Source organism: Megascapheus bottae, chromosome 3 (genome assembly GCF_031878675.1).
Source record: "Megascapheus bottae isolate mThoBot1 chromosome 3, mThoBot2.hap1, whole genome shotgun sequence".
Taxonomy (NCBI): Eukaryota; Metazoa; Chordata; class Mammalia; order Rodentia; family Geomyidae; genus Megascapheus; species Megascapheus bottae.
Window position 1 is genome coordinate 90,157,393 of NC_143511.1, and position 13,415 is coordinate 90,170,807.

The following is a 13,415-nucleotide window of genomic DNA, read 5'->3' on the forward strand; positions in this document are numbered from 1 at the left end:
GCCATGAGTGGCAAAGCTCAGGTCCATGGCAGGCCTGCACTGGGGTGAGGTCACAGGAAGCTGGCCTTGGCCTGGGGACAGTGGTACCGTGAAGGTGTGGGCACAGACCGGCGGCACCTGCATGGGACCAGGGTGCTGCAGAAGTGATAGTGGAGAAGTGACACGTGTCCTCTGGCCGCCGCAGGACATGGGCAGTGAGGGCAGTCTGCAGGGAGGGCTTGACCCCACACCCAGGCAGGCAGGCAGGCAGCACCCTTCCTGCCCCTGCCTGTCCTGGACACAGCCGACCTGACAGGCCCTGGCCAGAGCCCTGCATACAGGGGGCAGCAGCACTGGGACACTTTAGGGGCTGACTGGTGGCCATACAGCAGATGGTAAAAAGGACACGGTGGCCGGGCCTGGCAGCTCACGCCTGTAATCCAGCTGCTCAGGAGGCTGAGATCTGAAGATGGAGGTTCAAATCCAGCCTGGCCACTAAAGACCGTGAGATTCCTATCTCCAATTAACCTCTAGTGGTGCTGTGGCTCAAGGGGCAGGGTGGTAGCCTTGAGCTGAAGAGCTCAGGGACAGCGCCCAGGCCCAGAGTTCAAGTCCCACAACCAACAACAACAACAAAAGACACAGCACTGAGGAGAGATTAACCTGGTCCCAGCCTCCTTGGCCCCTGCCTCCATAAGGGCCTTGGGCAGAGGCCTCCAGAGGGAAAGACCTCAGCCACTCTCCAGTGCAAGGGACAGAAAGAGGAGGAAAGAGCGAAGCCAGTACTTTGCAAGGTTTTGCTCTGTTTGACAGCAGGTATGGGTTGAGGGGCCCAAACCCTGCCCCATGTTCCGCTCCACCACGTGGGAGGCCCGCGGCGTGCTGGTGGTCAGGGGACCAGCCAGAAGAGCTCAGCCGGAACACACTGGCTTCGAGGCTTTGTGCTCATTTTGCCCGTGGCCCCTTCTCAATGGGCTTTCCGATGTCCTTTCCCCGGAGCTTGAGTCCTGAAACGAGCAGTGGGAGCTGAGCATTCTGCAGCCCGTCCGGCCTGCTCACCAGTCCTGGAACCAAGTTCCACCTCCCCTCCTTGTCCTGAGACACCCATAGTGCTACTCCCTGGCCGGGAGACGGGGCACAGGCCTGCTCTCCACAGATGTCTAATTTTGAAGAGCAGAAGCGAATAATCAGAGGATGAACACCCAGTCCCAGAGGGCTGGAACACTGAGTTCCGCCGGCATGGAGAGGCACTGTGGGAGGAGAAGGTTGGCCAGCCGGCCCTCAGGATAGGTCACTGGCCCACAGGAGGAGGCTGGGAACCCAGAACACTACTTTCTTAGGGCTCTGAAGCCCCCAACCTTCCCCAAATAGAAAGCTCTTGGAAAGAATGGACATCAGGCCCTAATCCTCAATCCACCCCGGGAAGGCACTGCAAAGGAACACACTTACCAATGGCTCTCTCAATTTTGCCCAGAACCTGGTTATTCGGAATGGCACGTCCACTCTCGTAGTCCGCAATGACTTGAGGCTTTTCATTGATTTTCTGAGGAGAAGATGCCCCTTAGCCACATGGGCACAAGGCAGGGACTGGGGGAGGAGCCCACAGGCTGTGGCCTCTGGGGTGTGGGTCTCACCCTGGGCAGACAGGCCTCATGCAGGAAGCTGCAGCTCTGACCTGGCCCACCCCCAGGTTTTGGTGAGGTATCCCCCCCCCCCCCCCCCCGCAAGCTGCCAGAGCCTCACCGTGGCCAGGTCCTTCTGTGTCAGCCCGTTGCTCTGCCGGCCTCGCTGGATCACTTTGCCCACCTCCAGGGTCACCCTGTCGTGGTGCAGCTCCTCCGTCTCCCGGTCCAGCTTGGCTGTGTTCTTGGTGATTGAGTGCTGCTTGTTCTGGCCAGCAGCCCCTGATCAGACCAACAGAGCAGGGTTTGCGGTTTATATAGGAAAAAAATTATCTCAGGCACTAAAATCTCACTCCTGTAATCCTAGCCATTCACCACGCTGAGATCTGAGGATCACAGTTTGAAGCTAGCCTGGGCAGACAAGTCCATGGGACTCTTCAAGTGGTAGCCAGTGAATGGAAAAAACCAAGTGAGAATATAAGGCCCTGAGTTCAAGTCCCAGCAGCAGAATTTAAAAAAAAAAAAAAGGTGTCTATATCAACAGGCTTTCCCAATGAAGCCTGAAGCCTCACTGCCTCCGACTCACAGAACTAAGAGCACAGGGTCCACTCTGCTCTCAGGTGCACAAAGTGGGAGGAGCTTAACAGTCACCTTGCACACCCGCCCCTCCTGTCAGTGGCTGCGGGCCACGGGCTCCTGAAGGGCCTCTGGCCCACTGCCTGGCCACATCCTCCCGCAGATGACCCCAGAACACATTCTTGTTTAGCAAGCAGAGGCAGAAGTACCTACATTTCTTGGATGTCTCCACATCTTCACCTCGTCTTTGAGCTGCTAGGATGGCCTAGAAAGTCAGAAAGACGGTCAGGAATGTTGGGCACACCATTTACCTGGGCCTGAACTCAGGGCCTGGGCCCCATCCCTGAGCTTCTTTTTCCTTTGCTCATGGCCAACTCTCTGCCACTTGAGCCACAGCGCCACTTCCAGCCTTTTCTGTGTCTGTGGTGCTGAGGCATGGAACCCGGTCTTCCTGTGTGCCAGGCAAGCACTCCACCACTAGGCCACACTCCACCAGCCATTTAGGGTGCCCTAATGGTTCTGAGGACTGATGTGCAATACTGGGACTAATAACTCAAGCTCATTATAGCAGTCCCCCTTATCCACAGTTTTGGTTACCTACAATCAACTCAGTCCAAACAAATAATTCATGAATTTTAAATGGTACATTTTCTGAATAGTACAACGAAATCTCACCCTCCCCCCAGCCTCTTCCTCTGTCTGTGTGTTTATAACTGAATGCACTACCTGCAACTTTTCACTTAGTTATCTCAGCTACTAGATCAGCTACCATGGAATCAGTTGTGCAGTACCAGTGTTCAAGGAGCCCTGGCCCGATTAGCTTGAAGCTCCCTCACAATGGCACACAAGATTTACAACACTTCATTGTATCACTGAAACAATGTATCAATGTATCATCTCATACTACCAGAAGAGTAAGAGAGAGATAACATTCACTTTTTTTTTTTTTTAAATTGGGGGGGATCATTTGTAGAGTTTAACTCAGTGTCTGGGCGCTTGCTACCCCGAGCTTTTTTTTTTTTGTGGCAACACTGGGGCTTGACCTCAGGACCTGAGCACTGTCCTTGGGCTTTCCTCAAGGCTAGCACTCTACCACTTCTGACTTTTCTTTTTCAAGTCAGTCATGGGGCTTGAACTCAGGGCCTGGGCACTGTCCTTGGGTTTTCTCAAGGCTAGGGCCCTTCCACTTTAGCCACAGCACCACTTCTGGCTTCTTCTGTTTATGTGGTACCAAGAAATGGAACCTAGGGCTTTATGAATGCTAGGCAAGCACTCTACCACTGGGCCACACCCAGCCACCTTAACTTTTCTATGTATGTGGCACTGAGGAATTGAACTCAGGTCTTCGTATATGCTAGGCAAATACTCTACCACTAGGCCACATTCCCAGCCACTGAGCTCTTTTGCTCAAGGCTAGCCCTGTACCTCTTGGAGCCACAGCACCACTTCCAGTTTTCTGGTGGTTCATTGGACATGAGTCTCAAGGAAGCCAGTCAGGGCACAAAAAAGACAGCGAGACTCTTATCTCCAATTAATCACTAAAAAAGGGGAAGCAGGGCTGTGGTTCCAGGGTAGGGTAGTAGCCTTGAGCTGAAGAACTCAGGAACAGTGCCCAGGCCCAGAGTTCATGCCCTTGAACCATGATCCTCAAATCTCAGCCTCCTGAGTAGCTAAGATTATAGGCGCGAGCCCCGAGTGCCTAGCTTCACATATCTTCTACTATAGTATATTGCTGTAACTGTCCTATTTCATGGTATTATTGAGTCGCTCACTGTTCCTAATTTATACATTGAACTTAGTTACACATATACATGCACAGTCCAGTGTCATCCCTGGTTTCAGACATTCACTGGAGACCTCAGGATGTCTCTCCCAAAGACATGAGGGACCACTGCAGACAATATGCTCTACTGCCAAATATCCAGGCAATGCTTACTAAACTGCTAGCTCTTTTTTTTTTTTTTCTGGTTGTGGGGCTTGAACTCTGGGCCTGGATGCTGTCCCTGAGCTCTTTAGCTCAAGGCTACCTATCACCCTACCTTGAGCCTTAGCACCACTTCCCTCATTTTCTCCCTTTCTCCCCCCCCCTCTCTTTATATTAAGAAAAATAAACATAAAAGCTGGGTGCAGTGGCTCACACCTGTAATCCTAGCTACTCAGGAGGCTGAGATCTGAGCATTGAAGTTCAAAGCCAACCTAGGTACTAAAGTCCATGAGACTCTCCAATTAACCACCAGAAAACTGAAATGGCGCTGTGGCTCAAGGGGTAGGGCTGTAGCCTTGAGCTGAGGAGCTCAGGGACAGTGCCCAGGCCCAGTGTTTAAGTCCCATGACCAACCAAAAAGAAAAATAACATGAGCAGGGCATGGTAGCATATGCATGTGATCCCAGCATTCAGGAGACAGAGGCAGAGGGTAGTGACTTCAAGGCTGGCATGAGCCATATACCAAGTCTCTGTTGAGTCAAGTGCTGGGGGCTCACGCCTGTCATCCTAGCCACACAGGAGGCTGATGAGATGTCAGTTTCAGATGACAAGTTTCAGCCAGCCTGGGCAGGAAAATCCACTAGATTCTTACCTCCAATTAACTAGCAAAATGCTAGAAGTGCAAGTGTGGCTCAAGTGGTAGAGCGCCAGCCTCAAGAAGAAAACAAACAAACCAAAGACAGAAGGGCTGGGTATGTAGCTTAGTGGAGAACACTCACTTAGATGTACAAGCCTCCATGTTCAATCCCAGCTTCACAAAAGAGAAAAAAAAAAAAGCTTCTCTCTACTGCAAATGCCAAGAAGCAACAGTGCAGGCCTGGCATGGCCTCCTCCATGCGTCTGGCCCTAATGAGACAGCGATGACGCATCCCTCAGAAACCAGCAGTCTCCCTGGAAACTAAGCACTGTCGGTGATGAGGGAAGTCTAGTCCCTGAGCATCAACATCGCCTAACAGCCGCGCCGCGACCCTCTGGGGGCGGCCAGGGAGCCGTTCTAACGCGATGGGACGCACCGCAATCCCCGCTGCACTGTTCACAGGGTTTCCAGCTTGTGGCTAATCAACCTCCTAGGAAAGGAGGGTGCAGCTCGACGAGCTCAGGGCTGGTCACCGATGCAGCCGCCTGACCCGCGCTGTGCAGCGGGGGCTCCGCGGAGGGGCTCAGTCCTGGGTACCGTCGCGTCCCCAGCTCCGCACCGGGGAGGGTTCTGCCTGTCCGGGGCCTCCCCTCGCCGCCGGCGCGCACACCTGGTCCCGGCGCCTCTCCATCCGCGCACCTGCCCTCCGCCTCGCCTCCGTCCCGGCCCCCGCCCAGCGCCCCGGCCTAGCCGTGGCCCGCGCCCTGACCCTCGCTCCCAGCCGGGTTCCGGTCTCCTGCCTCGGCTCCCAGTCCCTCCCTGTAGCCTGTCCCCGCCCCGGCGCTCGGTTCCCGGGGCCCTCGCCACCCCCGTCCCCGCTCCGGACTCCCCCATCCCCGGCCCCGGCCCCACCCGGGCCGCCGCCCCTGGCTCCGGTCCTCGGGTCCCCGCCCCCCAGCCCAGAACCCGCTCCGCCCGGCCCGCCGCCCGCCGCCCCGGGCACCTGCTTGGATTTGGCCTGCGCGGCCGTGGGGCCCTTCTTGCGCAGCACCGTCACGATGTCCCAGTCGCTCTCGGCCATGGCGTGGCGGGGGCGGCGGTCCCTCGGTGACTCCGGCAGCTGCTCCGGACCCGGCGCGGCGACGCGACGTCCCTTCGTCGCCTCCCCGCTTCCGGCGCCTGCGCCACAGCCCCACCCCCGCCTCCTATTGGTGGACAGCTCGGGGGCGGGTACTTCCCGCGGCTCGCAGCCAATCAGCGCCCGGCTCGCCTGGGGAACGGCTGAAGCCGCTCGCGGGCGGGCGGCCGGGCGGCGGGGCGGCCGGGCGGCGGGGCCGGGCGGCGGGGCGAGCCGGGGGTCCGCGGGGCACGCGAGCGCGGGCCGGGGCGAGGGCAGGCATCCCGGGCCTGGAGAAGAGGCGCGCAGGGCGCTCCGTGTGTGCAAAGCGAGGCGGCCGAGGCTGCGGGCGGAAGCCAGGGCGTGCGCGGGGCGCGCGGACGGAGGTGGGGAGGCCGGGCCCCGCCCCTGGGCCCGCGCCCGGTGCCGTCCACGCCGCCCGGCCGGGGGCAGCGGGCCGAGGCGCGGCGGTCCCTCCGGCGGTCGGGGAGCTGAGGACTGGGTCCCGGCCGGGCCCCGCCGCGCCCGCAGGCCGGCTCGGGGCCGGTGACTGGCGGTGAGCGGCTCACAGATTTGCCTGAGCACCTGAGCGCCGGGTATTCGTTGTCCAGTGCCGGGGCTCGAGCCCTGGGCCTGTCCCGGAGCTCCCGTACGGCTCGCACCGCACGCCGCATCGCCACTCCCGCTGTCCCTGTGCATGAGGTTCCGAGGACTCGAACCCAGAGCCCCGCGCGTGCGAGGCGAGCGCTCCGAGCCATGGCGGTGGGCCACGCTCCGGCGTCGGTACGTTTACGAGGACGCTAGCACAGGCCTCCCGAGGTTCAGGGAGAAAAAGCAGCGGCGCGTGCGCCTCCCTTCCATTCCCTTTTCTTGAATTTGCAGAATTGTTCTCTGAAAAGGGTGGAAAGAGGATGCAGACGTTTCCAGCGTGCGTAATCAGGTTTAGGTCTAATTGTCAGTACTACATTGCCCCAGGAAACTCAAAGTTCTCACAGATAAGATCTCTGTACAGCCGGGTGCGAGGAGGCTGAGATCTGAGGATTGCAGTTCAAAGCCAGCACGGGCACTAAAGTCTGAGAGACTCTCATCTCATAACCACTAGAAAATTGGAAGTGGTGCCGTGGCTGAAGAGCTCAGGGACAGCACCCGGGCCCAGAGTTCAAGCTCCATAATCTACAAAAAAAAAAAAAAAATCACTGTACACACTGCTACTTGCCACAGACACTGTAATCCTACTGAATATAATCATATCCAAGAAGGAAGAAAGATTTGGCGAGTTGTATGTTGTATGTCCAGCAGTACTAAATACAGTCTTGGAATACAGGTTTCAGGGCTGGGAGTTTAGCCTAGTGGTAGAGCACTTGCCTACCATGCACAAAAACCTGGGTTCCATTCCTTGGTACACATACATAGGAAAAAGCTGTGGCTCAAGTGGTAGAGCTCTATCCTTGAGAAAGTCCAAGGACAGTGCTCAGGCCCTGAGCTCAAGCCCAGGACTGGCAAAAAAAAAAAAAAAATAGTTTCAGCTTGGTTTGGTTTGGGTTATTGAGACAATGGCTTAAGACTGGCCTTCACCTCTAGGACCACCTAGCCTCACTTTCCCAAAGGCTAGGATTACAGGCATTCCCATGGTGGGAGGAGACTGAAAGCAAAACAAGTCCTCTGCTTACCTTTCCCAGCCTTTGGAGATTGCTTGCTGTCTTGGTGCATCGAATCCCCAGTCCTCCCTCACTTGCTGCCGATTGCCAGAGCCAGCACTGTGGGTGGATAGCTGGTTTCCTTAAAAGACACTCTTGCCCCAGGGTAGCCAGCAGGGCCCAGACTGGACTTCCTATCCCATAAACCATCCCAACTCATTCCCCTCAGTTGTGCGCCTAAAATACAGGTAGTCAACAGGCACTGGTGGCTCACATCTATAATCCTAGTGACTCAGGGAGATCTGAAGTTCACAGCCAGTCCAGACAGGAAAGTCTTTGAGACTATCAGAAGCCAGAAGGGAGCTGTAGCTCCATTGGTAAAATGACAGCCCTGATTGAAAAAGAGGCTAAGTACATCTCCAGGCCCTGAATTCAAGCCCCAGTACTGGCATGCTTGTGTGTGTGCACGCATGCACACACACACACACACACACACACACACATATAAAGTAGTTGTTTCAAGACTTTAGACTCAGCATATGATGAATAAGTAAGTCTGCCTGGAAAAAGAAAGTGGTTTTAAGGAATCAAGATCAAAATATCCTACTTGATGTATTTAAGCTGCATTTGACCACATGAACCCATTAAGGGCCCTTTCCAGATTGTTCGAGGAGTCTGGCCAATGCTGCCCAATCAGCTTGGGCTTGAACTCTTGGCCTGGGAGTTGTCCCTGAGCTCTTCAGCTGAAGTTTAGCTTACTACCACTCTGAGCTACAACCCCACTTCCAGTTTTCTGGTGGTTAGTTGGACATAAGAGTGTCACGGACTGGCTGGATTTGAACCTTGGTCCTCAGATCTCAGCCTTCTGAGCAGCTAGGATGACAGGCGTGAGCCACCATGCCTGGCTTCTAAGACTGATTTTATTCTTCCTCAGGCTGGAATGGCAGTCAGAGCCAAACAGTGAGGTGGCAGTTATTTTCTTTCAGAACTCCATCATCTCCAGAGCACATGATGGGCCTCAGATCATCTTTCTCAGGCTCTGCTGTTATATGTGACCAGCTTGGTCTAGCCCCTGCCCACCCTCCGGGAAACTTCAAGATCTCCAGTTGAAGGTCATAAGGGATTTGAAGTGGCTTTTCTGTTCTGCCATCAGCTTGGCATCGTAAGCCTTCTTAATGTGGAAAATAAAGACCCTTCATTTGGGCAATGTTCTTGTGCTACTTCTTTGTCAGATTCTTCCCCTTTTGCTATGGTTTAATAGGTCCCCAAAGTAAGTGTGTGAAGTTTAATCTTCAGTGCACAGATGTCTACTGCTGCTTCACCAGTGGGTCTGTCACATGACTGGACCTTTGGCCCATTAGCTTTCTGCTGCTGTCAGTCCTTCAGTCACCCCTCCCTTCCAGGGATGAAGTATTCAAAGCACTGCACTACGTTGGATGCAAGACTAGCCCCTTCCATGTACCCAGCTTGTCTCACATTGAGCTTGGACTTTAGCCTCCTGAATCATGGGAGGCAAACTTGCCTAACCTGGGTGTGGTGGCTCATGCCTATAATCATAGCTACTCAAGAGGCCAAGGTTTGAGGATCACGGTTCAAAGCCAGTCACGTCACATAAGTCCCTGAGGCTCTCATCTCCAAATAACCACCAGAAAACTGGAAGTGGCACTATAGCTCAGTGGCAGAGCACTAGCGTTGAACTGAAGAGCTGAAGGTCAGTGCCCGGGCCCTGAGATCCAGCTCCATGACCAAGAAAGAGCAAAAACAAAGCAAAAGTAAATCTAGTCTCATTTTTTGTTTTTGTGCCAGACTTGGGGCTTGAACTCAGGATGACATCCCTGAACGTTTTTTGTTCAAGGCTAACACTCTATCACTTGAGCCATAGCTCTACGTCTAGCTTTTTGGTAATTAATTGAAGAGTCTCATGGCCTTTCCTGCCCGGGCTGGCTTCAACCATGATCCTCAGCTCTCAGCCTCCTGAGTAGCTAGGATTACAGGTAAGCTACTGGTGCCCAGCTTCCTTGTGTGAGTGTGTGTGTGTGTATCATGGGGCTTGAACTCAGCCTGGCTGCTGTCCCTGAGCTCTTCAGCTCAAGGCTACCGTCCTACTCTTAAGCCAAGCCCCATTTCCCATTTTCTAGAGATTAATTGGAAATAAGAGTCTCAGGTCTTTTTGCGCCCAGGTTGGTTTTGAACCGTGATCCTCAGATCTCAGCCTCCTGAGTAGCTAGGATTACAGGCGTGAGCCACCTCACCAAGCTCCAGCTTCCTTTTAAGTTTTTATTTTATTTTTTGCCTGTCCTGGGGCTTGAACTCAGGGACTGGCACTGTCCTTGGGATTTCTCAAGGCTAGTGCTTTACCATTTGAGTCACAGTTCCGGCTTTTTCTGTGTGTATAGTACCAAGAAATTGAACCCAGGGCTTCATGCATGCTAGGTAAGCACCCTACCATTTGGCTCTCAGCCCTCCTTTTCTAATTTTTTTGAGGATCATGGGGCTTGAACTCGGCCTAGGCATTGCCCCAGAGCTCTACAGCTCAAGGCTGCGGCCCTACCCTTGAGCCACAGTGCCATTTCCCCTTTTCTAGTGCTTAATTGGAGATAAGAATCTCAAGGTCTTTAGTGCCAGGCTGGCTTTGAACCATGATCCTCAGATCTCAGCCTCCTGAGTAGCTAGGATTACAGGCGTGAGCCACCACTCCCGCTGCCAGCCTCCTTTTCTAATTTTAAAAACTACTTTTCACTCAGGAATGAGGATATCAGTTTTTCTTTCTTTTTGTTGGAGACAAGTTGTATGTCAGCTGGCCTGGAACTTCTCAGTCTACCTGACTGTTGTGATTCTACACATAAACCACCACACAAAGGGACCAATTTCAACAAAGTCACCAAATATACAGATGTGAAGACTCAAAAAAGAAACTGAATTCTAATGTTATTGATTTCAACCAACATTGCCCTCCCGCTTTAAACAAAAATTGTCAGTTATGGAGCTTGAATGCAGAGCCTGGGTACTGTCTCTGAACTCTTTTGCTCAAGGCTAGTCCCCTATCGCTTGAGCTATGACTCTACTTCTGGTTTTCTGGTCATTAATTGGAGCTAAGCGTCTCACAGATGGCACAGGTAGCTCACATTTGTAATCTTAGCTATTCAGGAGGCTGAGATCTGAAGATGGCAGTTCAAAGCCCATCTGAACAAGATAGTCTGAGAGACTTTTTTTCTTTTTACCAGTCCTGGAGCTTGAACTTAGGACCTGGGCACTGTCCTTGAGCTTTCTGAAGGCTAGAGGTTCTACCACTTGAGCCACAGCACCACTTCCACCTTTTTCGCTTATGTGGGACAGAGGAATTGAACCCAGGGCTTTGTGCATGCTGGGCAAGCACTCTGTCATTAGGTCAAGCTCCTGGCCCTGAGAAACTCATCTGCAGTTAACCATCAGAAAACCCAGAAGTGGTGCTGTGGCTCAAAGTGGTAACAGTGCTAGCCTTGAGCAAAAGAGCTCAGAGATAGTACCCAGGCCCTGAGTTCAAGATCCATGGTCAAATAAAGTCCCTGCCCCTGCTGCCTTGGAACTGCAATCATCAGATCTCATCCTGAGTAGCTGGCATTTGCAGGCATGAGCCACCAATGCCTGGGCCTTGCTTGGTTACAAAGCTCATTAGTAGTTCTTCCTCTGTTGTCCAGTGGCAACTTTGCTTTGTAATCAGCAGATGAAGTGAAGCTCAAGGAGGGTGATACAAGTGAATCCTGCCGACCGCAGAGGAGACAGGTGCTGGGGCCCACAGGATTAGAGCAGGGGGGTGGCCTGTGGAGGGGCAGCTCCAGGCGGAGCATAGCAGCCAGCCTCGAGCAGCAGCAAGACCATCCACACACAGGCCAGGGCCAGGGGTCCCGGCTGTGCTGGAACCAGCCAGGGTGTGAGAACTTCACCACGGGAAGCCTGGCTGAAGATGGCTGCAGGGTGGGGATGAGAGCCCCACGCAATGTTCCTGCACCCGTTCTCACTCCTGCCAGCAGGTGGCACACCGCCTTACATTCCCCTGGGAGGTTACTGCCCCGGGCTCCATTCCTGAGCTACCAGCCACGCTGAGTGGTGAGGGAACTAGGTTGGGACCAAGGGTTGAGTGAGCACCCTCAAAGGGCCCCCATCTTGTGATGCTTCCGCTATGCTGTGGTCTTCTAGGACAAGAGATGTGAGGAGCTGCAACCAGGAAAAAGACTGGGTTTGTCCTGAGACCCAAAGATTCTAGACCCGAAGAGGGCCCAGGCCATGCCAGGCCGGAGAGAGGGGCCTGGCTGGGGCAGAGGCCCCAGGACCCACTTGGATCCCAGCGGTGGGGTCTCTGACTCTGGTGCATGGAGGGCAGTGGAGCGTGTTAAGTGAGTGTGGCACACTGAAGTAGCTCAGGACCTCATATGCTACCAGAGCTTGCTGGGACAGAGGCTCTCCCAGGGGCAGCCAAGGACTGGCCTTCAGACCAGGCACCCCACTTCCTCTCTCTGTGTTTCTGTGCTGCCTCCTGGAGGCCTGGGCCTGCCCGTTCCTGCTGTCAGGAGGCATCGTGCCCACTGCTCCCTGCCCTGGAGCCACCATCTGTGAGGGGTGTCTGGCACAGTCCCTCGGCTATGGCTGAGAAAGACCTGCCAGGCCCACACATCTCCAGCAGGCCACAGGCTGTGGCCAGCCAGGGGTAAGGCCCCTGTTGGTACCGGCACAGGTAAATCTAGCCCAGAGCTGGCACTGGTCTCTCTGAAAATGCTTCAATCTGATGACTGCAGAGTAAGAGGGAGACTGGCTTCTTTCAGAAACAGTAGCATCTGCTGACATTCAGATGCTTGGAGTGGAGAAGGCGAGAGAGGAGTCAGCTCAGAGTGGGCGACTGGGTCCCTCCCGGGGGACAACACTAGCCATGGAATCACTCGGGCTGGCCCAGTGTAGCACTGGGGGAGAGGGCAGGGTCGGGCTCTCCGGGACCCTGCTTGCCTTGGAGAGCCTCTCGGCACAGCTGGCAGTAGAGAAGACTACCTCCCTCCCTGGTGCTGCACAGACCCTGTGGGCGGCCACAGCAGCTGGTGGCCAGGACAGCAGCTTCAGGTTCACTGAAGGTCTCCTGGGCGACAATGGGCTGGCCTCTAGATGGGCACCGCTTCCTCCCCTCTCCTGGTGCAGATCTACAGCCAGGGGTCCCAGTGCCTTTGGCTCCTCACTGAGGCCCTGCACACCTAGCTACAGCACTGGCACCTCAGAGCCGGGGCTGATGGGAAATGCACAGCCCCAAGGACCCCAGCCTTCTGAGAAGGAGGATTCTGTGGTCACTACGGGTCTGCCCAGGGGACCAGGGGACGTCCCCTAACTCTGCCCTGCCCTCAGTGGATGCTTTGGTGCCACAGCTTTTGCTTTCTTTTTGTAGGAAGAGACCCACGTGGTGGGAATCCCCTGGGCACTGTGACATCCACAGTGACTCACCCTCTTTGAAGCCAGAGACCCAGGCCAGTCCCCAGGATGGGGATTCCCAGAAGAGAGGTGTGATCATTGTGAATTGGTGGGTGTGTGAGGGGGTGGCCACTTCCCCATTCAGAGTCAGCATCCCCGTCCCCCTCCCCCTCCCCCTCTCCCTCTCATTTCATCTCTGTACTGACATTGACATGAGTGCTGGTACTGGGGCTTCATCTTAGGGCCTGGGAGCTATCTTTTAGCTTTTTCCACTCAAGGCTGTCTCTCTATCACTTGAGCCACAGCTCCACTTCTGTCTTGTTGATGGTTAATTGGAGATGAGCTTCTCATAGACTTTGGTGTCCAGGTTTTGAGCTGCTACTCAGCCTCCTGAGTTGTTAGGATTACAAGCTCAAGCCAAGTGGCCCACACATGAATTCTTACTGGGGCTTGGTAGAAACCTGAGAGGTGTGCTGTGTGCAGGAAGCTCTCCCCG

The 13,415-nt window shown here is 54.6% G+C and overlaps 1 protein-coding gene across 1 annotated transcript; it reads right to left on the reverse strand.

Moving 5' to 3' along the window:
• Positions 1 to 762: 762 nt before the first annotated feature.
• Edf1 (endothelial differentiation related factor 1) lies at positions 763 to 5,924 on the reverse strand. The gene is made up of 5 exons (XM_090330967.1): positions 5,742 to 5,924; positions 2,391 to 2,442; positions 1,723 to 1,883; positions 1,429 to 1,522; positions 763 to 986 (listed from the first exon to the last, which is right to left on the reverse strand). The coding sequence occupies exons 1-5, from the start codon at positions 5,817 to 5,819 to the stop codon at positions 925 to 927; spliced, it is 447 nt and encodes a 148-aa protein (XP_090187093.1). The 5' UTR covers positions 5,820 to 5,924; the 3' UTR covers positions 763 to 924.
• Positions 5,925 to 13,415: the final 7,491 nt, after the last annotated feature.

Coding starts and splice junctions, on each gene's coding strand:
- Edf1 (XM_090330967.1), bottom strand. CDS start 5,819: ATGGCCGAGAGCGACTGGGACATCGTGACGGTGCTGCGCAAGAAGGGC. Junction 1,884..2,390: donor TGTGGAGACATCCAAGAAAT/GTAGGTACTTCT, acceptor TGGTCTGATCAG/GGGCTGCTGGCCAGAACAAG. Junction 987..1,428: donor CAAAATTGAGAGAGCCATTG/GTAAGTGTGTTC, acceptor TGCTCGTTTCAG/GACTCAAGCTCCGGGGAAAG.